This window comes from Oratosquilla oratoria, unplaced genomic scaffold, assembly GCF_046742065.1.
Source record: "Oratosquilla oratoria isolate Oo_2021 unplaced genomic scaffold, ASM4674206v1 SCAFFOLD337, whole genome shotgun sequence".
Classification (NCBI taxonomy): domain Eukaryota; kingdom Metazoa; phylum Arthropoda; class Malacostraca; order Stomatopoda; family Squillidae; genus Oratosquilla; species Oratosquilla oratoria.
The window spans coordinates 30,991-57,338 of record NW_027467687.1 but is presented as its reverse complement, the minus strand read 5'-3'; the positions used below and the strand labels follow the sequence as shown (position 1 = coordinate 57,338).

The window sequence follows — 26,348 nt, the reverse complement described above, 5'->3', positions numbered from 1 at the left end:
TCGTTCGAAGAGTAAAGTGGCTTTAGCTGTGGCTTCTTCGGGTATAGCAGCTACTGTCCTTCACGGGGGAAGAACTGCCCATAATATGTTCAAGATACCACTGATGGAACATAACGAAAGAAAAACATGCAACATAAAGCACAAGTCCGAACTAGCTCGATTGCTTCTTATGTCTTCTTTGATTGTGTGGGACGAAGCAGTGATGGCAAATAAGAACACAATCTCAGCCCTGGATATCACTTTGAGGGACCTTTCCGGTCTTGATATTTTCATGGGAGGAAAGACGTTCGTTTGTGCTGGAGACTTTAGACAGATATTACCAGTTGTAAGAGGAGGAGGAAAGAACGACGAGTTGAACAGTTGTCTGAAATCAAGTTACTTTTGGCCTTTCTTCGAAGAGTTAGAACTGATAAAGAACGTTCGACTTAAGAGTGAAGACGAAGAAAACATAAACTTTGCAGAGAAATTATTAGAAGTTGGAGAAGGAAAGTACAAAGAGTGTCACTTCGGAGAAGGTTTCGGGGTGATAGTTGACAGCAGAGAAGAGTTAGTTGAAAGAGTGTACAGAGGAATGGGAGAGAACATATTTAACGTCTCTTTCTTTGAAAAGAGAGCTATAATATCTCCCACGAACAACGACGTCGAAATCATTAACGAGTTTGTGTACAATAAAGTGATTGGTAAGGAAGTGGTTTACATGAGCGTAGATGTCGGTTGTGAATCAATAGAAGGGATGGACGTTCAGGCGTCAGTTTTCAATTCTATGGATAGCCCTTCCATTCCTCCACACAAATTAAGGTTGAAGGAAGGAGCAATTGTGATGGTTATGAGGAACATTTGCCCTCCGGAAATCTGTAATGGGACTAGAGTTATGGTAACAAATTTGATAAGGAACGTTATTGTTGGAAAGATTTTAACTGGTGTGTACAGGAACACACAGATCTTACTTCCTAGAGTTACTTTAGAGGCAACAGACACCCCTGTAGCCTTCAAGAGATACCAGTTCCCTGTCAAACTCTGTTACGCTATGACAATGAATAAGTCCCAGGGGCAGACGTTTGAGAAGTGTGGTGTGCTACTGGATTCATCACAGTGCTTCGCACACGGTCAACTATACGTAGCGTGTTCTAGAGTTACAAGCCACGATTCCCTCATAGTTTTTCCAGGATATACAAAGAAAGGGGAAGAATACGAGTTGAGACCTTGGGTGAATTGCGTTTATGAAGAGGTGTTCTGTGATGTGGATAAAAGTAAAGTTTCTTCTTTGGAGGATTTAATCTTTGAAGATAACTCTGAAACCTCAAGGATACCAGAAGAGGAACCCGATCAATCCATAGTCAGCATATCACGTTCTGTGTTCGAGAAAACAGAAGGAGAAGTAGCTGCGATGATCTTACCAGAAGAACTCTTCGAAGAAGAGAACTACTTGAGTCGAGGGGAAATGGAGGATAAAATTGAAGAAATCGAAGAGAAGATTGGAGAGAAGATTGAGGAGAAGATTGAGGAGAAGATCGGAGCTAAGGATACCAAAAACGAAGAAAGATTTGAAAAGATTGTCTACGAAATAGATGAGATTAAAACCATGTTGAAGGATTTCGTAAAGAGAAAGAATAGCAGCGAAGAAGAGGACAGCGAAGAAGAACTCACACCCAAGAGAAAAAAGAAGAAACTGCATTAAATGTATAGTTCTAAGGTGTTTTAAGTAAAAGGCAGATGAAAATCTTTGGTTTTATTAACTTTTTTGTGTGTATCATCAATGCCCGAAGGGCTGGGTGCGAAGCACCCGCGGGCGGAGCCCGCCTCGCCGAAGGCCAAGCACACCTGGCGTAGCCAGGTCCGGCGGAGCCGGGTGCTTGTAGTTGTCAATATTAAAAATATCGCACATGAGCGGACCGGAAAGAGAAACTCCAGGTTTTTAATGTTCCTAATGATACATCTGTCTAAGTTATTCAGAGTTTGAAAACTACTATTTTCATATTATACCTGTTCCTCTATCGTCTTTAAATAGAAACATATTCCTACCAGTAGTCTGTATTTCTGGGCACGTGGTTGTAAGTAGTATCAACTGTAAAAATAATGTAATTATTCCGCTCAAAATAGGCCTAACTAAAGCTAGGCCTCGATCCCTATCATCAATATGTCATCATGCAGTCGATCGCGGGGATCCTATTGACGACTCGGAGGGTGCCGATCAAATCTGACAGTTTCCGAATGTGGTAAAGCATGCTACGTATTTTCCACCTCTAGTCCTACAGTTGTTTAGTCACAGGTTTTTTCATATTTTGAAATACCTTTATGTTGACATTTGATTTCAAACCTACGCGAAATCATGTAATTTGTTAAACTGTTCGAATCGCGCCACCAAACCGCAGTCCGCCAGTGCGCCATTTTTTGAAAAGTCCGTGAGAGTGAACTGCTCCAGCACGTCAAATTCTGTAAGTTTTCTCTGGTAAAGTAATGGACGTCTTGCCTTTTTAGTCACTATGGTTCTTGGTATCATTCTTTTGACGATTCATCATAATTTACTATATGCTCTGATTTGAATTAGTCCTGTTTATACCTTCATGATCGAAGCCTGTGTCTTCCATGCGTGCAACGAGACTTGGTAATGCTTGCTCAGCGCGAGTGTAGGCATGCAAGGTTATGTAGGCCGAATGATTAGTCACACTGCTATGATTGCTGTTGGAGAGTACGTACATTCACACTACGTAAACAACTATTTAGGTCTAGCGTTCTAGTTTTAACATGTTTATGTAGGGATGCATGTAGCCTAGGCCTAGGGTCTAGCGTTCTAGTTTCAACATGATTATGTAGGGATGCATGTAGCCTAGGCCTAGGTCACCCTGATTAATGCTGACTGCTGTGTGGTACAGAAGAAAGCCCCCCCCCCCATCCATCCATCCATCCATCCATCCATCCATCCATCCATCCATCCGTCCGTGCACTTGATTTCAGAATGAATCTTGCTACTACCTTATTGTAAACAAGCTCACCAAGAAAATAGCTTTTTTTACCTATCCACTGAATTTGCAGGATTTAGGAATATATGGGGGTTTCCAAATTGTCTCGTGAGCTTGGCACTGTACCTGTTCAGGGATGTCACAGCAATTTTTTTTTTTTTTTCCCATATGATGAATGGGTTTGCATCCCATTTTTGTACTCCATTTAATTTAAGGTTACATGTTTATCGATGGATATCTTTAGATTTTAAAACTTTTCTTTTACCTGGATGGGCAAAATTCTCGTCTATTATTCATGTTATTGGTAAACGTCAATGTGATATCAGAGCATGCATGCCCGTTTATAAAAAATGCATTTTGTGAACAATAGTGTCAGTACATGTATGTGCCCGGTATATGATGTACATGTACCTTTGATGAATCTGAAGAGCACTTACACATTTTTATCCCTCTCCCAATATAGGCCTATACTAAGTCTGTTGGTTAGAGTAGGTGCATGTAAAACTTGTGTGTTTACATGTAATGGAAGTTAGTAGTTTCAGCTCTCAGTATCTCCAGACATACCATCTGGTCATTTTTTCACCATTGTCTGTCATTTTTGTCTTCACTACTGTGGTGATATGGACACTTGGGTTAATTTTCACAACCTAAATTGCAGGGTTGGACTCTTGTTGCTAACTAAAATTTTGTAGGAGCCATGTGATATAGGCCTAGATCATCACAATGCCTTTGAATGTTGCTGTATATGATAAATTGCTTGAAGTCACTTGAACAAGAATGAAACTTCTTAGTCCTCATCCATTAGTTCTCGGTTTTGGTGCTATACATGGAAGGTGAAGTTGTCAAATTTCCATGTTTATTGATAGTTGCAAGTAATCTGACAGCGGGTACCTTTCTGTATTGTAGGTGAAGATAAAATGTATTCTGTAGTGGTATTTGTGGATGAGGTTAATGTAGACATGGTCCCAACAAAATTGATCTTTGCAAAGGAGAAAAAGTCATATTGTTACTGGCCGAGCAAACATAGAGAATCGAAATTGCGCAGGGCGGCAGTACGAGAACAGGCAGATCCATTACAAGGATGGGAAACGTATGAAGTAAGGGTTATTCATCAAGCATGTGAGTTGAATAGATTCAGTTGTGTTCCTCATGTTGTACACTTGTTGTATGCAGGGGTAGGTTTTTGATATACATTTCACATGGTACATGTAAATGCACTACCTTGGCCTTCAGAAAAGATTAGACATAGGCATAGCTTTAAAAACAAAGCTTCATGAAGTTGGCCATTTGGCAATTACTTGAGTTACTGACCCATTGGCATTGCAAGGTAGTCTGAAGGTTGTGTTCCATGTAGGGCCTGACAGTAATACGTTGTATTCACCACATTGCAAGACAATGGTCTGGCCACAGTTCATTCCTGACAAGTGACAGTTTCATGACATTGAGATTGTATCATTATCTTTAATAACATAGTATCCAATTTATTTTAAGCCTTTCAAATTGTCTTTATTTTAAGGCAACTACGAGGCATGTCGGAAAAACCATGGAGGAAGCAGAGGAATGAGGCAAGTTCACAGCCTATTCGTGTTTATACAAATTTTTAATCAATCATGACATTTGGTTGAATACTCGGTCATAAAACGATTACCAGATATAGAATATAATTTGTAATCTCTAATGAATTTGTATATCATATATAGAATGAATGTGGTGTTTATGGTTTTATAACAAAACTATACTGTTACTCTCCAGGAGTGTGGTATACAATAAAGATATGCAGAACAGGTTTCTTTTAAGTCTTTAAGATGAAAAAAGTGATTGGATTTTGAGAAAATTGCAATTCAACATTCAGGCTGAAAAATTGTAAAAAGGAATAGATTCCAGAGTTGCACAAACACGGATATTTGACATGAAACTTGTTTTTCAGTAACTCCTAACCTAACATAACCATTCTATAGGAGAAATAGATCTTTCAGATGCCAAAAGAAAAGGATAAGTTCCAGAATCATGCAAACATGGATATATAACATGAAATCTACAATACCCAATAGCTCCTAACCTAATATATTCTAGCCTAACCTAACATAATCATCCTATAGAAAAAAATCATTTAAATGGGAAAAAAAAATTGTGTAAAATGCATATGTGTGATACTGGAATAGAACTGGATTGTCTTTACCAGGGGTGCTGTGATCATTTTAAAAGATGCCAGAACCCTGCAGGACTTAACCAAATCCTGCCATCCCCATTATCATTGTTTGTATATCCAGTGGGCCCAATGTATGTCACTCAATGATTCCATATGGTGTGCACTAGCTAGTGACCATAAAATAAGTATAATTATCAAGCAAATAAAGATGTCTATTTTTTTCTGGAACTACTCACCTATATAACAATAGAAAATTAGATATTCACTTTTGTAACTTGTAATACATCAATGTAGTATATGCTTTTCTTGGTGGAGATCAATAAGAAAAAAATGTTTTAAGCAAATACACTACTGAGTGGAGTTGTGACAATAGGTTCAAGATGCCATATTGTCTTCTCTCCAGTCCTGTCAGTGTTGTCAGTTTGACAATGGTGCTGATGGTGTGTACCAGGTGTTCTCCCTCTCCAAGTGATGTCACCAAGCTACATATTTTTAAAACAGTGCCAAGGAACTGAGATGTAGTTCAGTTCGAAGCTTTAAGATTCGTTTAGATAAACATTTAAGCAAGGTGCTGTAATGACTGCCATTTATTTTATATTATTTGATTATTTGTTTGTTATTATTTGTCTTATTTGCTTGATTTCCATATTTATTACTTATATATCAGTTTATTATTACTATTTACCTGTTTGTTTATTTAACTATACCTGTGTATTATTTATTATTATTTATATTAGTATAATTTTTATTTTATATATTTTTTTTATCATTTATATATTTTTTTTGCATACGACCTAATTATGGACCAAAAGGTCTCCTGTTTGCATGCTCTGCCTTTGTAATCCTTTGTAATCCTTCATGATTTTCTTCAAGCTATGAAACTCTACCGCTAGCAGTCAAATCGGATGACAAAACAGGCCATCAACATCCCTGATGATAACAACAACCTTGATGACCTCTAGAATTACATGTACCACATGTACGCTGGTTACGTTAGACGAATATATCATACTTTTATTTCTTTGACCTTTGCATCTATCACAACAAAGATGGCATCTCAAGCAGTCATAGTTGTTCTGTTCATTAGTGTGTCACTTGTAGCAATTTTTTCTGTTATTAATTTCTGCCAAGAAAAACATATTGTGTTGATGTATTATAATTTACAAAGTTATTATTTAATTTTCTATTGCTATATTGCATAGATGTGCATTTCTAAAAAAAAAAAAAAAAAAAAAAAGTACCGAAAAAAGAGCCACCCACTTGCACAGGATCTCCAGCAGCACTGTATATCTGGTCTTTACACACACACACACCTCGTGGCACTGTGGTTAGAGTTCTCGCCTGCCACTACGGCAGTCCGGGTTTGACTCCTGCCCAGGGCTGAAATAATTTCAGTATCACTGCACTGCAGGGTGTTACTCCAACTCTTGTGGGTGGGGAGATGGGTGTGTGTGTGTGTGTTTGCGTGTAAGGTCACAGTATTACCCATAGATCACTCATATGAGCTCTGAGCTCTCATCCAGGAGGTTAATAACTGTTGATCATGATTCCAACATGTGATTCAAGACCATGGTGAATCATGGAGGTGGTAAACACACACACACACACACACCTAGATTGGTCATATATGAGCTCTGAGCTCTCTTCTGGGAGGGAAATAACTGTCGATCATGAGTTCAACACGTGATCCAAAGACCATGGTAAATCACACACACACACACACACACACACACACACACACACACACACACACATTTGTGCAAAAATAATCAAGAATAGATGGGTAAAACATCTGGAAGACAACAACATATTAAACCCAAGACAATTCGGGTTCAGACAAGGTAGATCATGCACCACAAACTTAATATGCTTTTACTCAAGACTAATAGACATAATGCAAGAAAGAAATGGATGGGCTGATTGTGCATTCCTAGACTTGCAAAAAGCCTTTGACAAAGTACCACACAGAAAATTACTAAAAAAAACTGGAACACATAGGAGGAATACAAGGAAACCTACTAAAATGGATGGAGGACTTTCTGACTGGTAGAAAGATGAGAGTAGTGCTCAGAGAAAAATATTCAGATTGGAAAGAGGTGATCAGTGGAGTACCGCAAGGATCTGTACTGGCACCAATAATGTTTGTTATCGTATGAATGACATGGATGAGGACGTGAACTGCTACATGAGCTTCTTTGCTGATGACGCCAAACTGTTAAGGCAAGTAGAAACTGATGAGGACTGTGAAGCACTGCAAGAAGACCTAAATAGGGTATGGAACTGGAGTCAGAAATGGGAAGTGGACTTTAATACTAAGAAGTGTAGCATAATGGAGTTTGGAAAAAGCAAAAACAGAATATTAGGAAAATATACAATTGGAATCAAAGAAGTAAAGAAAGTAGGATCCGAAAAAGATTTGGGAGTAATTATCACGAACGACTTGTCCTATGATATACAGATTAACAAAATTGTCGGGGAGACTTACAACTTGCTAAGATCAATAAAAGTGGCATTTACATACTTGGACGAAGACATGATAAAAAAAATATTGGTTACATTGATAAGGCCTAGATTAGAGTATGCAGTGACATTGTGGTCTCCCAGTACCAAAAAGAATATAAAGAAAATAGAAAGAATCCAAAGAGCAGCTACAAAAATGGCACCTGCACTTGCAAACCTATCATACGAGGAGAGATTGGCTAAACTGGAGTTACCGACACTGGAGCAAAGAAGAGAGGTGACCTATTGACCATCTACAGAATCATGAAAGGCACAGAGATACTTGATAGAGAGAACTTACTTAAGGGGGTACGCGACACCTGGAGGTCATTTTCTAAAATATTTAGAGTAAAGAGCTGAAACTTCTCAGGTAAATAGGTATCCATATTGCCTACATTTTAGGTGAAGCAGAATGATGTATGTACGTATACCAGTAGCGACATTTAAAAGTGCACAGCACCATAATACGTGGACCAATTTGTTTTATATTTTGGCTATGATTAGTCAGTAGGCACACCTAGGGCCGGTCATTGAGTAATTGAACAATTTCCATTATACTTTTGCATACAGGCATTTCAATTTTAATGTCTGGCAAAAATCGTGAAAAATACCATTTTTTTGCTCTTGTTTCCATTATTACTCCAAACTCTTTCATCCTATTCAAAATATTCGAACGATCGGCCCTAGCAGTTACTAAAAGTAATATTCCCTGTAAGTTTCATCTAAATCTGATGTATATTAGATTTTTTATGATTAAAAAAAAGTAGAAAAATATCGAATGGAGATATGGCAACTTGAAATATGAATATATCTGTAACTTGCTTATAGTTTCACCAATTTGACTGATTTCTTCATGGCTTAATTCTTATTATATAATAAGTAAGTACAGTAAAAATTATCAACATATTTTAATTGTAAGTACTTTAAATACTGAAAAACTAAAGTATAAGTATGTCACAGTAGTGACAACGCACAGACGACAACATCATATAATTTGCTTTTTTGCACCTTTGGCGGTTTCTTCATATGAAACCTCTCTGCTGGGGGTCTTCAGGGTATCTAAATAATTGGAAAGAGGTTTATTTTCCAGTAGTGGGCGCCTTCTCTTTCCTCATCAGATTCCCCTCGCCAATCTATGTTGGTAGGGCACCCCCTCCAGCATCATATGATGTCCCTTCTTCTTTCTTCTTCTTGTATAGCCTTGATCTTTTTCCTCTTGCTTTCTTCTTTGGATTTAATCTTCCTCTTTGAATTGTTTAGTCTAATGTTGTCCTTTACCTCTGTCACCGTCACAGAGGTGCAGGTGAGGGCAGTGGTGGAGTGAGAGGTGGTGAGATCTTTAGTCGTCTTTGACTGCTTGCCATCTTTAACTGCTGTTTTTTGTCATTGTGATGTTCTTTTGTTCTTTTTGCTACCCATGATGACTGTACTAAAGAGTAATATGTACTAGCTAAAGTAATAGATTGCAATGAGAGCTCATGAGACATGCGTACTTCCCTTTTCAGAGCTAGCTGGGAACTAACGCTTAGTTTCGCACAAAGTTGGCAAAATATTCTCCCTCCACCTTCCTCCCTTCCCCTCCACAATCATATTGGCCGTTGATACACTGGGTGAGTGTAAATTCAATCAAATTTCAACGTTATTCACTGCGCCTGAAGGTCCTAAGTGGCACGCCTCCCTCTAGTGTCGGTTGCGCCTTTAAATCTGTCCCTTTAAACCTCATCCAGGACCTTTAAATTGCGCGCGGCTGGAAAATCATTTGTCGGGATTTATTTCTAAGTGGTATACGAACATTTTGAACACAGTTTTGAAAAATGCCATATCTTGACCAAATTCACCCCCCCCAGGTGTCGCGTACCCCCTTAACTGGGACAAAAGAAACACAAGAGGACATGGAAAGAAAATAAAAAAACATAGCTATAGAAGAGAACTGAAGAAAAACAGTTTTCCACATACAGTTTTGGACACTTGGAACAAACTGGATAATGAAATAGTATGCGCAAAAACCATTCATGAGTTTAAAAACAAACTAGACACTGCGAGATACAATGGGGGGACATCACGAGCATAGCTCTCCTTCCAGCAAAATACAACTAGGTAAATACACACACACACACACACACACACAGTTGTAAACCATTATAAATTTCCAAAGTGGTCAAGTCACCCATAGGCAGCTCATGGAAGGGTGTAGGCCTTTCAAACAGAAACTGTACGATTTATGTTTACTGGCAATTTACCAACATGGGTAAGTGCCACCCTGGGGCAAGTTGAAAAGTGCTGAACCCCCCCCACATTCACACACAGCACCACCACCTTCCACATCTGATGGTCACTAGTACGACTCACGTGTAAGATTCATCCACAAAACAATGTTTATACTCACAACTCATGATAAATAAATCCTGCATTGAAAGTGCATTACGGTAGTGGGAATTTGCTTTACCTTCTTTTCACCAAAAGTGCCCCCCCCCCCCAAACATCCCGCCTCAGGTCATTGCCCCCCCGAACATCCTACCTCAGGGCATTACTCCCCGCCCCTCCCCTTGTTGGGGCCCTGTAAACTGGTGCCAGAGAGTTGTATCCATAGTGAACACAACATGGGGGGGAGTATTGCGCAGACTGCTGTCGTATATGTTTACAGTCCTCTCATTTTATCTCATAATGAGCTCTGACTGAATGCCCCCAGGACATATGCATTGTGGTGAGAAGTAGGCTGGTCTAAACCATACAAATATACATCCTCTCATACAAGGGATATTTTCCTTGCTGTTACTATGTTGTGGGAGTTATTTAATTTAGCTGGATACAAAGGGAAAGATTCAGTTAGATTTAAGGCAGGTGGTTGTGAATGAATGCAAAGTAATGGTACAAGATCCATTTTAACATTCTTGTAAGTTTTGACTAATTCATTGCATAGTGATGGATATGTATATGTTTATGTTAAAGATAATTCTTCTTTCCAGGCATTCTACCCCTCATTACTCGTTTTAGAGTTCTATGGTCCTCCATAAGTGCCACATGTCCAGCCCATCTCAGTTTTGCTCTGCTTATAAATGTTAAAATAATAATGAAGAAAATTAAACTAAAGGCTGTATGTAAAGATGACACCCCTCCCTCCCCCCCAACACATGCTGTTCCACAACTGCAGTTCACATATTCTTATCTTTTGCATACTCATAGATGTAACAGTCCACATTTTGTGTCAAAAATAGTTTCTTTTAAATGATTTTTGATCGTTTAGGGGGTGTTGAGAACTATTTTGGCACCTTCCAATGGTTATTACCTTTTTTGTTCGTTGCTTTGAAATTACTCTCATAAATTCCACATTGATGGGGGTCCTGTGTACATTGTATTGAGATCAATCAATTGGTCTCTCTCTCTTGCAGAAGACCCATGGTCATGAGGCAGCCATTAACAACCTCCATCCAATTTGGACCAACAAGTTTTGCAAATGTTACATTTTTCAGGGCACATGAAGAATTGTCACCCCAGAATGCCCACATGAAGAATTGTCACCCCATGAGAGCCCACCTGAAGAATTGTCACCCCAGTATGCCAAATATCAACAGTGGAATAAAGATTGTTAGCTTAGGTTGATTGAGGGTTGTGCTTATTGTTATCAACTTGTACAACTGAATAATCGTAAACCCAGAATGGCCCACATGAAGAATTGTCACCCTGTCAAAGACTGGGGTGACAGTTCTTCATGTGATCCCATTTTTCTTTGTTATCCACTGCAGACAGTTTTTGTTTTATTGCAGAGATCATATTGAGAAGGATTTCATCAACTTTGCCAACGACAACCCTGGCGTGGTGTTGTACCTAAAACCTCGGAGGCATTGATCACCTTGCATCAAGGCAGAGTACTGTAAGTTTGACTTTTGCAACAGGTAGTAGCCTCTTTTACATTGGAGCTTAAACTCAGGAAGCTGTAGCAGTGGCAAACCTAAGACCCTCATACTCCTGGAACAGTAACAGCTCTCCCCCCTAATCCCTTGTAACAAAAACACTGTTACCTACATTATTGAAAAAGTAATTTTTTTCCCTTTGAAGAGCTGGAGTTCTTCTTAGCTTAATCAAATTTACTGGTGTTAGCCTGAATTAAAGATTTTATATTTAATGACATTCGCAGAGAATTCACTTCTAAAAGCCTGCCCGCACACCAATGTTCCCTCTTAATTCTTTGCTGTGAGTGAGCACAGATATTTGGTTGTGTGCAAATTTTGCCTTCTTTGCTAAGTATGTGTGTACTTATGTGGGTCACCATACTGACTGCAGAACACAATACAAAGGATCTCAAGACATGATTTTATGAAATTGACAAATTCTCAAAATCCCCTTTCTTTTGTTTTAAATTGTTATGAAATTATGTAGTTAATTTCTTTAATTAGAAAATTTCAATTTCATCTTGAAAACCGTGTGTGCACATATGTTTTCCTTTGTGTACTATTTGTAAAATGTGTGTGCATGCACATGCACACAGCTTAGAGGGAACATTGCCCTGCACCCCACTTGTCCTGCAGCATAGTAATTGAGCAGCAAAGAAATCAATTTACAATTTGATTATGACTGAGACATATTTTTAAAGGAAATGTATCTAGAATATACAACCTTGACAATTTGTTTGTTGATTTATTATTATTATTATTATTAATTTTTTTTTTTTTTTTTTTGTCTACTCATGGCATATTACTAATTAGATCTATGGTTTCAGTAAATGGAGGAGAGGAGTATATAAACACCCATGACCTGAATGGGGAGGAGCTAGTTGCAAAATGGGTCGAGTACATGCGTGGGCGATCAGGGTACCCAGTGGAGCGTCTCCTCAAATATCAACACCCAGATTCATTTCTCAGTGTGATGTATGTTTGCCATTTAGTCACTTTTTTGTCTTTTTTTTTTTCCATTTTTTCCAGGCTTTCTCTCTTCAATCTTTAGCATCGCTACACTTTTTATTATATCAACACTTTATGTAAGCCCTTTTGTTGTTTCTGCTTAGGTACAAGTTTCTTTGATCCCTCCTTATATTTTTCTCTAAAAAATGTTCCATTTCTCTTCCATCTTTGTTTCATCATTTGAAAATTTTCCCAACTAGCATTTTGATTTTTTTTCCAAGTTTTACAAAGTCAGTTTTGTTATACTCTTCAATCCACCAAGGCATTTACTCACTTCTCTCAATCTATATTCTACCTCCACCTTCACTCCACCTTTTCCTGAGGAATAGACATTTGGGAATGGATGCTAAGAGGAGACTGTATGAAGGAGTGATTGTGCCAACAGCACTGTATGGGGCAGAAACATGGAACATATGAGAGAAAGAGAGAAGGAGTTTGAATGTGTTTGAGATGAGGTGTCTGAGAAGTATGATGGGGGTTACTAGACTAGATAGAGTGAGAAATGAGGTGGTGAGGGGAAGAATGGGGGTGGAAAGGGACTTGGGAGATAGGGTTGATGAAAGAGTATTAGGATGGTTTGGACACATGGAAAGAATGAGTGAAGAAAGACTAGTAAAAGAGGTATGGAAGGCAGATGTGGAGAGAGTGAACATGAAGGGACGTCCTAGGATGAGGTGGATGGATGGGGTGAAGGGGGCTTTGGGGAAGAGGGGAATGCCTGTAGGGGAAGGACGGGAGAGGACAGAAGACGGGTGAATGGAGAATGGTTGTACAGGTAGTCGTCGACTTACGACCGAGTTCGGTTCCGACAGACAGGTTGTAAGTCGATCTGGACGCAAGTCGGTCTATATATATATACAGTATATATTACCCTTTAAATATTTTTGTTACTGTGTATATATATATATATATATATATATATATTGTATATTATAGTTAGCATATTGAAATAATCTTAGCATCTTTGAACTATGTTGTACAGTATTTTTTAACCTTTTTGTAGTTTTATCTGATTTTCTTTGGGAAACGTAGCCTAGGCCTAAGCATACTGAATAAAATCCTATCCTCTTTAACCTATGATATTTAATACTGTATTTTTTAACTTTAATATTATTTTACCATCAGACTTTCTTTAGGAAATGTATGCATACTGAATAAAATCTTATTATCTTTGAGCTACGCTGTTTAATATTAATTTTTTTTTCTTCTAATTTTCGTTAGGAAACATAGCCAAGGCCTATGCATACTGAATAAAGTCCTGTCATCTTTGACCTACTAATACTTTTTGGAAAGAATGAGTGAAGAAAGACTAGTAAAAGAGGTATGGAAGGCAGATGTGGAGGGAGTGAACATGAGGGGACGTCCTAGGATGAGGTGGATGGATGGGGTGAAGGGGGCTTTGGGGAAGAGGGGAATGTCTGTTGAGGAAGGAAGGGAGAGGACGGAAGACAGAGGTGAGTGGAGAATGGTTGTATATGGATGATGTTGTGACTGCATGAGGAGAAATGGGCGGGGAAGTGGGGGGTGGGGTAGTATGTGTGAGTAAATTTTGACGCAGCCCGAAGGGATTTCTCCCCGTCCTCACTTTATATGCAAAGGGGGACGGAGAGGGGGGGTCGCCGATTAAATGAAGCGACCTCGCTGTGGATGTACTGTGTCTTGCGACACTGCTTCTGACCCAGGGCGGTGGGCAGGGTGCAGGGATAACCCGTCATCCAGGAGGTGCTCAGATGAGAGGAAGGGTGGGAGGGGTGTGGAGTGTATTTAGGGATGAAATGGGTGGGAGTGTTTTTATGCCTTTCCCTTTTTGGCTACCTCCCTTGGAAGGGGGAAAAAGCCTTGGTATATGTATGTATGTATGTACATTAAAATCATAGTAAGGCAAAATTAGGAATCTTTTTTATTATTTCAAAACACATTCATTTCGTTTACGTACTGTACTGAAAATATTGTTATCGACAACAGACTAGGCATAAACAAAGTTTACTGTTACATTCTATTAATCGCAAAACATAAAAATACAAAATGCTGAACCAAACATATTGTTATCGATAACAGACTAGGCATAAGAAAGTTTTACTGTTACATTTTATTAATTGCAAAACATATAAAAATAAAAAATGCAAGGCAAAATTAAGATTTTATTTTATTTCAAAACACATTTTTTTCGCTTACGTACTGTACCGAACATATCGTTATCGACAACAAACTAGCCTAGGCATAAAAAAAAAGTTTTGTTACATTTTGTTAATTGCAAAACATATAGAAATACAAAATGCAATGCAAAATTACATACATACATACATATACCAAGGCTTTTTCCCCCTTACAAGGGAGGTAGCCAAAAAGGGAAAGGCATAAAAACACTCCCACCCATTTCATCCCTACATACACTCCACACCCCTCCCACCCATTTTACTTCAAAGAAAAAAATTGAAAGAATATTTAGCTGGGTGGGATGCTGACGGTGTCGGCAGCCTGCCAAAACTATCGTACTCGCGTCTCGCGGCGTGCGGAGTAATTGTTCTGCGCTGCCAAGCATAACATTGCAGTTCTATTACTCTATTAAATGTTAAATATTATTGCACTATCTCGTGGTTGTAAAGTCGATCAGTCGTAAGTCGACGACTACCTGTATATGAATGATGATGTGATGCATGAGGTGGAATGGACAGGGGGATGGGGGTGAGGTAGTATGTGTGAGCAAAATTTGACGCAGCCCAAAGGGATTCCTCCCCGTCTTCTCCTTTTATGCAAGGGGGGACGGAGAGGGGGGTCGCTGATTTAATGAAGCAGCCTTTCTGTGGATGTGCTGTGTCTTGCGACACTGCTTCTGACCCAGGGCAGTGGACAAGGTGCAGGGATGACCCGTCATCCAGGAAGTGCTAAGTTAAGAGGGAGGATGGAGGGGTGTGGAGTGTATTCAGGGATGGAATGGATGGGAATGATTTTATGCCTTTTCCTTTTTGGCTACCTCCCTTGTAAGGGGGAAAAAGCCTTGGTATATGTATGTAGTTTTGTTATACATTAATCTTCCTTCTCTGTGTTTCTCATTTCTTCTTACATCATTTTGTTCCTTAAGCTCGAACTCTATTAGTAGGTGGTCACTCTTCCAGGCTCAGAAGTGAATATCTAGTCTCTATGGTTCTTCATTGTGTCCATATCTAGTGTTTTCTTTAACCCATTGTGTCAATGTATAATCAGTGGTCAGATCCAGTAGGACATTGCCAAGAGTTCCTCTCCACCTTTTATTGTCAATTCTTCCCAATTCATTTCCTTTGCATTTTCTTGCAAAATGCTGTTAATATTTATTTGGGCATTTAGCAAGGATGCAAACACATAATTTTTTGGGTGTGTGAGTAACAATAGTTATACTTTTCTCAATTTTAGGGGATGGGCTGAAGCCCCTTACCCCCTTGTATAACAAGTGCTTGCACCCATGCTATGTAGGAATGCAAATATTGTAATATTAGGCCCATACCTACCTGTAGATACATGTATTGCTGATTGAATGCTATAACTTTGTTTACCTTGGTTGTAGTGAAGAAATATGAAAATGTGACCCCATACATGATAAGCAGAGTAATTTCAATTTTCTATATACAAGCAGCGGCTTTGCTGCAACTACCTTCGGGAGGTTGCTTGTCCTGTGGCACTTGGTCGCTTAGTTTGCGGGCCATACAATCCACAGATGCGGTTTATTTCTTAGTCAACGGTTTGCCTTCGTCAGATTCTACCTCAGTATTTTTCTGCGTGAAGCCTACATTTGGGCGACCTATGTTCTTCGTCGCTCTCTTCATCTCTCATCCTCTTCATCATGGTGAAGATCTGAACCAACTTCTCGTGTAGTTCCTTATTTTCCTTCCTTAGTTTGTCCAAAATCTAATCCTTAATATCCTCCAATGAATCTCCAGTGGTTGATGTGTAGACGGTGTCATAGTCTGGCATAATGATCTTGATAGCTTCTTCTATTAGTTTGAATATGTCTTCAGGAATATTGATTACTCCGTGCTCAATTAAAAAAATATTCATGAACAACTTATATACTACATTGTGTGGTCGTTTCGTCACTATTTCTCTGTTTTCTTTAGTGGTTCCGGTATAGATAATCAGAGAATCCCTTACGGAAGTGTCTCCCAAACACCGCCACCACTGAGGTAATTTCAGAATCATTTTGAAAGAGTTATGTTCTTGGTTTGAGGTTAGATTGAGCGTTGTGTACGATAGTTTTCTTTTTCGTTTCATTCTTATGCTTAATCACAGCTTTTACCTTTCTTATAGCATATTTGTTGTGAATAACAGTTCTTTTTGATGTTTTGAAAAGTCTGTCTAAGAAATGCATCTGGAAGTTCCTGTGATCAGACTTTGCACCATGTTTAACGAATTTCTTATATCCTGGGAAGTAATGCCGCGTGAACGCCTCTGACTCCTCCTCTTATCATATCGTCCGAACACTCCAATCCGTCAAACATGTCATCACTGTATTTGAATTGTTTATCGTTCTCTAGAGTTAATTTGAAGGCGATCACCTTCCCTTGGAACTTGCGTATTGACACTTAAACATTAAAGGTCTTGATGTCAGCGTACAACCCAGGGAATATTTTACTGTACTCGTCCCTTAGTCTAGCTGCCAACACCTTATCTTCTTGGAAAGTCTTCTTCGTTATACCCTTGATAGCTGTTAGCCACTTCCATAGGTACCTCTGTCTAAGCTTCTTCGATGTTTCGTCTCCTGGAATCATATCGGTAGTCGGTATTGTACAGCCAATCACCTTTACGGAAGTGTCCCCCAAACACCGTCACCGCTGAGGTAATTTCAGAATAATTTTGAAAGAGTTATATTTTTATTTATATATTGAAAAACTATTTATTTATGGTGAAACTACAAATTGAAACATCAAAATAAAAATCTATGGTAAAACTAAAAATACAAAATAAAATACAAAATAAAGAATATTTTAGGGAGTTGTTAAATGTGAAGGAGGATAGGGAAAGGTAGTTGCAGTGGGAAGCGCTAAGAAAATGACGGTGATGAGTGGAGAAAATGGAGGAGAAATAAGGAAAGATGAAGTGAAGGCAGTTGTTGAGATGATGAGAGCAGGTAAGGCACCTGGGTTGGATGGATGTCATGCTGAATGTCAGAAAAAAGGAGGTAGAGAGATGGTGGACTGGCTGGTGAGGTTATTTAATATTTGATTAAGAGAGGGTAGAGTGCCAGAGGACTGGAGAGTTGCCTGTATAATTCCACTTTACACGGGAAAAGGGGACAAGTGTGAGTGTAGTAGTTTCAAAGGGATCAGTTTGTTAAGTGTAGTTGGGAAGTCCTATGGGAGGGTCTTGATTGAGAGGATTAGGAGAGTGAGTAATTGGTGAGGAACAGTGTGAGTTTACGACAGGTAGGGGTTGCGTATATCAGATTTTTGTGGTAAGACAGATATGTGAGAAAGGTACAGGAAACGGTAAGGATGTTTTTTGGGCTTTTATGGATCTGGAAAAGGCTTATGACAGGGTAGACGGGAAGGCACTGTGGGAGGTATTACAGACATGAGATTGGAAGAAAGCTGTTAAGAGTAGTCAAGAGTTTTTATGAGAGGAGTAGGGTGTGTGTTAGGATTAGAAATGAAGAGAGTGAGTGGTTTGAGGTAAAGGTGGGACTTGGTCAGAGATGTGTTCTGTCACCCTGGCTGTTCAATCTATACATGGATGGGGTGGTGCAAGAGGTAAATGCAAGGGTAGTGGGTCAGGGGTTGAAGATGGTTAAAGAAAATGGAGAAAAGTGGGAGATAAGCCAGTTGTTGTTTGCTGACGACACTGCTTGTAGTAGGATCAGTTTGAGAAGGTGTGTGAAAGAAGGAAGTTGAAGATAAATGTGGGTAAATACAAGGTGATGAAATGTACAATGGGAGAGGATAGCAGCAAATTGGAAGAGACTGGTGGCAGTGGATAGCTTTAGATATTTGGGTGCAAATATGGCAGGAAAGGGAGTAATGGAGGTGGAGGTAGAATGTAGATTGAGAGAAGCAAGTAAATGCCTTGGTGGATTAAAAAGTGCAATGAGAAATAGACATTTGGGAATGGATGCTAAGAGGAGATTGTATGAAGGAGTGATTGTGCCAACAGCACTTTATAAGGCAGAAACATGGAATATAAGATAGGAAAAGTATAAATGAGTTTGAGATGAAATGCCTGAGAAGTATGTTAGGGGTTATTAGGCTAGATAAAGTGAGAAATGAGGTGAAACGGGAGTTGGGAGATGGGGTTTATGAGTGTTGGGATGGTTTGGACACATGGAAAGAATGAGTGAAGGAAGATTAGTGAAAGAGGTGTGGAAGGAGTGAACATGAGTGGTCGACCTAGGGTGTGATGGATGGTTGGGGTAAAAGGGGCATTGGAAAGAGTGGAATGTCTGTTGAGGAAGGATGGAAGAAGATAGAAGATAGGGGTGAGTGGAGAAGAGTTGTATTTACCTAATTGTAGTATACAATTGTGTATGGATGATGCCGTGAGGAAGTATGTGGAAATGATATTTTGATGCAGCCTAAAGGGATTTCTCCCCATCTTCTCTTTGTCTGCATGAGGGGACGAAGATGGGGGTCACTAATTAAATGAAGCGGCCTTGCTGCATTGCTTTTGACCCAGGGCAGTGGGCGAGCTGCAGGGATGACCCATCATCCAGGAGGAACCAAGAAAAGAGCAAGAGAGGGAGGGGTGGTGAGTGGGAGTGAAGTATGGGGGAATGAAATGGGTGGGAGTGGATTTATGTCTTTGAGTTCGGCCACCTCCCTTGTAAGGGGGGAAAACCCCATGACAGTATATGTACAGTATGTATAGTGTGTTATATCATTCTGGCTATAGAAATATGTCTCAATGCAACTTTAGTTGTTCAGAATGGCTGTTGTGGTTCACTATATAATTTGAATTATTTTGTATTTACCTAGTTGTATTTTACGGGAAGGGGAGCTATGCTCGTGGTGTCCCGTCTTCATATCTCATTTTATCTAAACTATTTTTAAATTCATGTTTTGTTTTGCACACACTACTGGTGTAGCTTTTGTGTGCTTTGGCAAAAAATTATGCCATCATTTGTTGCTCAGTGGCTGACATAAGTTAACATCAAGGATAATGTGGATACAGATGAGATTGGGACAGAAGATAATGGGTATTTGTGAGTGGATGTGACCTTAGTTTTAATTCTTCCAGCTAATGGTCATTTGAGATAGATTTGATAGATTTAGCTGATAACATTTGATATATTTATTTCAGTTTGATAATGCAGTTGCCTGTGGAGCTGCAGATGGCATCTCCAGCTGCAAAGGAGTGGCTGCAGAAGAGAAGAGACAATGTTCAACCCTGGACACTTTGTTAATATAAGCAAAATCAAGGTGTGAGAAATATTGTGTATAGAAAGACATGTTAAAAAAAATAATATATTACCTCTCATGTATATTTACCCACAAGAAATGAGCTATGCTCATGGGGTCCTGTTATGTATGCATTTACCTAACTGTAGTATGTAGGAAAATAGCAACGCTTGTTGGGTCCCATCTACTACTCTCCAATATGATATACCTATTCTCAAAATCATGTACAGTTGCAAATTAATCTATATCCTTAATTTCAATGATCATATTTAGATTTGAATTCATATTTGTCTGTCTTATGTGCACAGCCTCCCAAATAGTTCTGCCATATCACTTCTTTCTTCTCAGGTTCCATGTGGGTGGGGGTGCGGAGTTAGCTCCTTGATAGTTGGTATGGCTTATTATTTCTACTGCAATCCTTGGACCAACAATTCTGTAAGGGTTCTAACAGGGTAGAACATGGAGGAAGGGGGTACTGAGGTAGCCATCACACAAGAACACAACATAGCAAGTGGAAACTCTGTTGAGAGCCTGTGAAGGTGATCATGTTCCTCTATTTTGTTATGAACAACACAAGGCAACAACAACTGGTAATGTGTTCCACTTGTTCACTGCCTTGTTTTGGAAGGTGAACATATTTGAAAATTCTTTGACTATTTGATGTGTCTGTGATGACACAAATATATACACCAAAGGCTTTTCCCCCCTTACAAGTGAGCTTATAATATAAAGGAGTGATTGTGCCAACAGCACTGTAAGGGGCAGAAACATGGAACATAAGAGAGGAGGAGTTTGAATGAAATGTCTGAGAAGTATGATAGGGGTTACTAGGCTAGATAGAGTGAGAAATGAGGAGGTTAGGAGGAGAACAGGGGTGGAAAGGGAGCTGGGACATAGGGTGGATGAAAGAGTATTGGGATGGTTTGGACACATGGAAAGAATGGGTGAAGAAAGATTGGTAAAAGAAGTGTGGAAGGAGTGAATATGAGGGGTCGACCTAGGATGAGATGGATGGATGGGGTGAAAGGGGTATTACAAAAGAGAGGAATGTCTGTGGAGGAAGGATGGGAGAGGACAGAAGATAGGGGTGAATGGAGAGGGGTTGTGTATGGATGATGCTGTGATGCATGAGGGGCAGTGGGTGGGGGTGGGGGGTAAGGAAGTATGTATGAGAAAAATTTGACACAGCCCGAAGGGATTTCTCCACATCTCCTTTTCTGCATGAGGGGACGGAGAGGGGGGGGTTGCCGAATTTATGAAGCGGCCTTGCTGTGGATGTGCTGTGTCTTGCAACACTGCTTCTGACCCAGGGCAGTGGACAGGATGCAGGGATGACCCGTCTTCCAGGAGGTGCCAAGATAATAGGGAGGGTGGAGGGGAGTGGAATATATAGGAAATAGAATGGGTGGGAGTGGTTTCTATGCCTTTTTCTTTTTGGGTACCCCCCCCATACAAGAGGGAAAAAGCCTTTGGTATGGTATATGGTACAAGGGAGGTAGCCAAAAACAAAGGCATAAAATCCACCCCCACCTATTCCATTCACACATACCCCACTTCCATTCACCCCCCTTCCTCCCTCTTATCTTGGCTGCTCCTGGAAGACAGGTTATCCCTGCAACTCGCCCACTGCCCTGTGTTAGAAGCAGTGTTGCAAGACACAGCACATCCACAGCAAGCCTGCTTCATTAAATCGGCGACCCTCCTCTCCGTCCCCCCATATAAAGGAGAGGACGGGGAGAAATCCCTTCGGGCTGCATCAAAATTTTGCTCACACACACTACCTCACCCCCCATTCCACCTCATGCATCACAACATCTTCCATATACAACCATTCACCCCTGTCTTCTGTCCTCTCCCGTCCTTCCTCAACAGACATTCCCTCTTCCCCAAAGCCCCCTTCATCCCATCCATCCATCTCATCCTAGGACGTCCCCTCATGTTCACTCCCTCCACATCTGCCTTCCATACCTCCTTTACTAGTCTTTCTTCACTCATTCTTTCCATGTGTCCAAACCATCCTAATACTCTTTTATCAACCCTATCTCCCAACTCCCTTTCCACCCCTGTTCTCCTCCTCACCTCCTCATTTCTCACTCTATCTAGCCTAGTAACCCCCATCATACTTCTCAGACACTTCATCTCAAACACATTCAAACTCCTCTCTTCCTCTCTTATGTTCCATGTTTCTGCTCCATACAGTGCTGTAGTCACAATCACTCCTTCATACAGTCTCCTCTTAGCATCCATTCCCAAATTTCTATTCCTCCTTACACTTTTTATTCCACCATACAAAACAAAGCATTAAAAACAATTACAGGCTGCACATATACAACACCTACAGACCACCTACACTATGAAACAAAAGTCCTCAAAGTCAAAGATCACCTTGACAAGAGAGACACACAAACACTTGCTGCAGCCTCCACAAACACAGCACATCCACTACACTATATAGCAGAACACCCACACACACCAAGAAATATATAAAAAAAAAACACACAAATACTCTCTTCTCTTCCTCCAAAACCACCAAATACCAGCCTCCGGAAACATATTCATGATCATATCACTCACTGCTCCATTAACACACTAAAGGACAACACACTGCTACATGCCAGACCCCCTGATAGCCATCCCTCTGAATCCTCTCTCCCACGAAAGGACACAGTCCACCTGACCAGACTGCGGTGCAGCCACCACCCAGCCCTTCTAAGCTACCAGAAGAGGCTGGATGACTGCATTGTGGACAAATGCCCAGGATGTAACACTTCACCCCATACTATTCTAGTATATTTCGTTTTATGGAAAGGAGATGTAAAAGTTAAAAGTGACGACCAGCGTTCTTCTTTTCAATGGGATCCCACTACTCAAAAAAAATAAATAAATAAATAAATAAATAAATATAATAAATAAATAAAAAAAATGAATAAAAGTAGATTACCAACAATCCCTTGTATAACCAAACTAAGTTAATGTGTTACCATGATAGGCAGAAAAATATTAGTTGTAAAGGTGTATTGGTAATATGCATTCTTATTTGTTTGGCTTTACATGGAAATTCTGTTCATATAACCAAGACGGATATTATTTTTACTCGTTAATATTTACTTAAGTTTTCTATATGTAAAAGACCCAGAAGACATAGAAATTTACTCGATCTGTTGATCACTAGCCACGAGAGTATGACAATTGTCGTTATAGAAGTTGGTGAAACCATTGCAAATAGTGATCACAACTTAGATTCAAATTGCCAAAGTACTTGTGTACTAGGTATTGGTATAATAGTTGTATTTACCTATTTGTATTTTACGGGACAAGAGCTATGCTTGTTGTGACCCATTTTTTATCTCTCCACATCCAGTTTATTCTTAAAATCTTGTATAGTTTTGGCACTCACTGTTTCCCCGTTTAGTTTGTTCCAGACATCAGTCCATGTGGGAAGCTATTCTTTTTCAAATCTCTTCTGTAACTGTCCTTCTTTAGCTTCTTTTCATGTCCTGTTTCTCTTGTTCCATTTTAATAAATTGTCTAGAATTTCCTCCCTTTCATAATTCTGTAGATAATTAAATCACCTCATTCTCTTCTCTGTTCCAGTGTTGATAGATGCAACTTATCCAATCTTTGTTCATATGTCAAAATTAAAAGTGTAGGTGCCATTTTTGTTGCTGCTCTTTTTTTTTTTTCTTCTTTTTCTTTTTTTTCTTTCTTTCTTTCTTTACTAGGTGCCCATAGTGTCGCAGCATACTCTAATTTAGGTCTCATCAATGTAATTAATATTTTCTCCATTTCTTCATCCATGTTGTCAAAGGCCACTCTCATTGATCTTAATAAGTTTAAAGTTTCTCCAACTAGTTTATTGACATGTTTATCAGGTGTCAAGTCACTCGAGATAATTACTCCTAGGTCCCTTTCTGAGTCGACTTGTTTGACTTCCTTGGCACCAATTTTATATTGACCCGATATTCTATTTTTGCTTTTTCCAAATTCCATTGTACTGCATTTCTTAATGTTAAAGTTCACTTCACACTTCTGACTCCATTTCCATATTTTATCCAGGTCTACTTATAGCAAAGGGGGACGGAGAGGGGGGGTCGCCGATTAAATGAAGCGGCCTTGCTGTGGATGTACTGTGTCTTGCGACACTGCTTCTGACCCAGGACGGTGGGCAGGGTTCAGGGATGACCCGTCATCCAGGAGGTGCTCAGATGAGAGGAAGGGTGGGAGGGGTGTGGAGTGTATTTAGGGATGAAATGGGTGGGAGTGTTTTTATGCCTTTCCTTTTGTGGCTACCTCCCTTGGAAGGGGGAAAAAGCCTTGGTATATGTATGTATGTATGTACTTATAGCAATCTGCAGTCTCCTTCTGTGCTTGCTCTCGTAAGTAATTTGGCATTATCAGCAAAGAGGTTCATGTAATACCTCACTCCCTCATCCATATCATTTATATAAATGGGAAACATTAAAGGAGCCAATACAGAGCCCTGTGGGATGCCACTTATCATATCTTCCCAGTTCGAGTTCTTGTCTCTAAGTACCACTCTCATTTTTCTCCCACTCGAGAAATCTCTCATCCATTCCAGTAGCTTACCTTGTATTCCTCCTATTATTTCAATTGTTCTTATTAGCTTTTTATGTGGTACTTTGTCAAAAGCCTTCTGCAAGTCTAAGAAGGCACAATCTGCCCAGCCATCTCTTTCTTGTATTATTTCTATTAATCTTGAGTACATACATTATACCAAGGCTTTTTACCCCTTACCAGGGAGGTAGCCAAAAAGGACAAGGCATAAAATCATTCCCACCCATTCCATCCCCGAAAACACTCCACACCCCTCCACCCTCCCTCCCATCTTAGCACCTCCTAGATGACGGGTCATCCCAGCACCCTGTCCACTGCCCTGGGTCAGAAGCAGTGTCGCAAGACACAGCACATCCACAGCAAGGCCGCTTCATTAAATCGGCGACCCCCCCTCTCCGTCCCCCCATATAAAGGAGAGGACGGGGAGAAATCCCTTCGGGCTGCGTCAAAATTTTTGCTCACACACACTACTTCACCCCCCATTCCCCCGTCCATTCCACCCCATGCATCACAACATTTTCCATATACAACCATTCTCCATTCACCCCTGTCTTCTGTCCTCTCCCGTCCTTCCTCAACAGACATTCCCCTCTTCCCCAAAGCCCCCTTCACCCCATCCATCCACCTCATCCTAGGACGTCCCCTCATGTTCACTCCCTCCACATCTGCCTTCCATACCTCCTTTACTAGTCTTTCTTCACTCAATCTTTCCATGAGTCCAAACCATCCTAATACTCTCTCATCAACCCTATCTCCCAACTCCCTTTCCACCCCTGTTCTCCTCCTCACCTCCTCATTTCTCAACCTATCTAGCCTAGTAACCCCCATCATACTTCTCAGACACTTCATCTCAAACACCTTCAAACTCCTTCTCTCTTTCTCTCTTATGTTCCATGTTTCTGCTCCATACAGTGCTGTTGTCACAATCACTCCTTCATACAGTCTCCTCTTAGCATCCATTCCCAAATGTCTATTCCTCATTACACTTTTTAAACCACCAAGGCATTTACTCGCTTCTCTCAATCTACATTCTACCTCCACCTTCACTCCACCTTTTCCTGCCACATTTGCACCCAAATATCTAAAACTATCCACTTCCTCCAGTTGCTCTCCCTTAATGCTCACTTCCAGATTACTGCCACTTCCAGCCCTTGTACATCTCATCACCTTACATTTACCCACATTTATCTTCAGCTTTCTTCTATCACACACTCTCCCAAACTGTCACCAACTTCCTCAATCCCTCCTCCGATCCTGCCACAAGCGCAGTGTCATCCGCAAACAACAGCTGGCTCACCTCCCACTGTTCTCCATTTTCCTTAACCATCTCCAATCCCTGACCCACTACCCATGCATTCACCTCTTGCACCACTCCATCCATGTATAAGTTGAACAGCCAGGGTGACATAACGCATCCCTGACGAAGTCCCACCTTTACCTCAAAGCACTCACACTCTCCATTTCTAATCCTGACACAAGCTCTACTACTCTCATAAAAACTCTTGACAGCTCCAAGAAGCTTTCCTCCTATCCCGTATATCCGCATAACCTCCCACAGTGCCTTTCTGTCTACCCTGTCGTAAGCCTTTTCCAGATCCATAAAGGTCCAGAAAACATCCTTCCCCTTTCCTATAGCTTTCTCACATATCTGTCTTACCACAAAAATCTGATCTACACAACCTCTACCTGTCCTAAACCCACACTGTTCCTCACCAATTACTCCCTCTGTTCCTCTCCTAATCCTCTCAATCAAGATCCTTCCATAAGCCTTCCCAACTACACTTAACAAGCTACAAGTACAGGGAAAAGAAAAGAGAAGTAAAGAAAAAGGTAAAGGAGGCAAAGAGGAGAGCAGATGTAAAATGGGGTAAGAGTATGACAGAAAATTTTGAAAGTAATAAAAAGA

At 40.1% G+C, this 26,348-nt stretch overlaps 1 protein-coding gene across 19 annotated transcripts in view; it reads left to right on the top strand.

Annotated features, from left to right (window-relative positions):
* The first annotated feature begins 541 nt into the window (after positions 1–541).
* The window catches only part of LOC143023100 (uncharacterized), a 46,112-nt gene continuing 20,305 nt past the window's right edge, over positions 542–26,348 (top strand). For 4 of the 19 annotated variants that reach the window (XM_076181585.1, XM_076181577.1, XM_076181588.1 and 1 more), the window contains exons 1-5: positions 542–2,435; positions 4,477–4,525; positions 11,373–11,479; positions 12,326–12,473; positions 19,770–19,888. In XM_076181585.1, coding sequence (XP_076037700.1) covers positions 572–1,678 — 1,107 coding nt within the window. In that variant the 5' untranslated portion in view covers positions 542–571 and the 3' untranslated portion in view covers positions 1,679–2,435; positions 4,477–4,525; positions 11,373–11,479; positions 12,326–12,473; positions 19,770–19,888. Of the gene's footprint in view, positions 2,436–2,468; positions 2,690–4,476; positions 4,526–11,078; positions 11,204–11,372; positions 11,480–12,325; positions 12,474–16,597; positions 16,759–19,769; positions 19,889–20,215; positions 26,146–26,348 lie in introns of those variants that run through there. The other 15 variants (XM_076181584.1, XM_076181595.1, XM_076181594.1 and 12 more) reach the window with 13 other exon arrangements.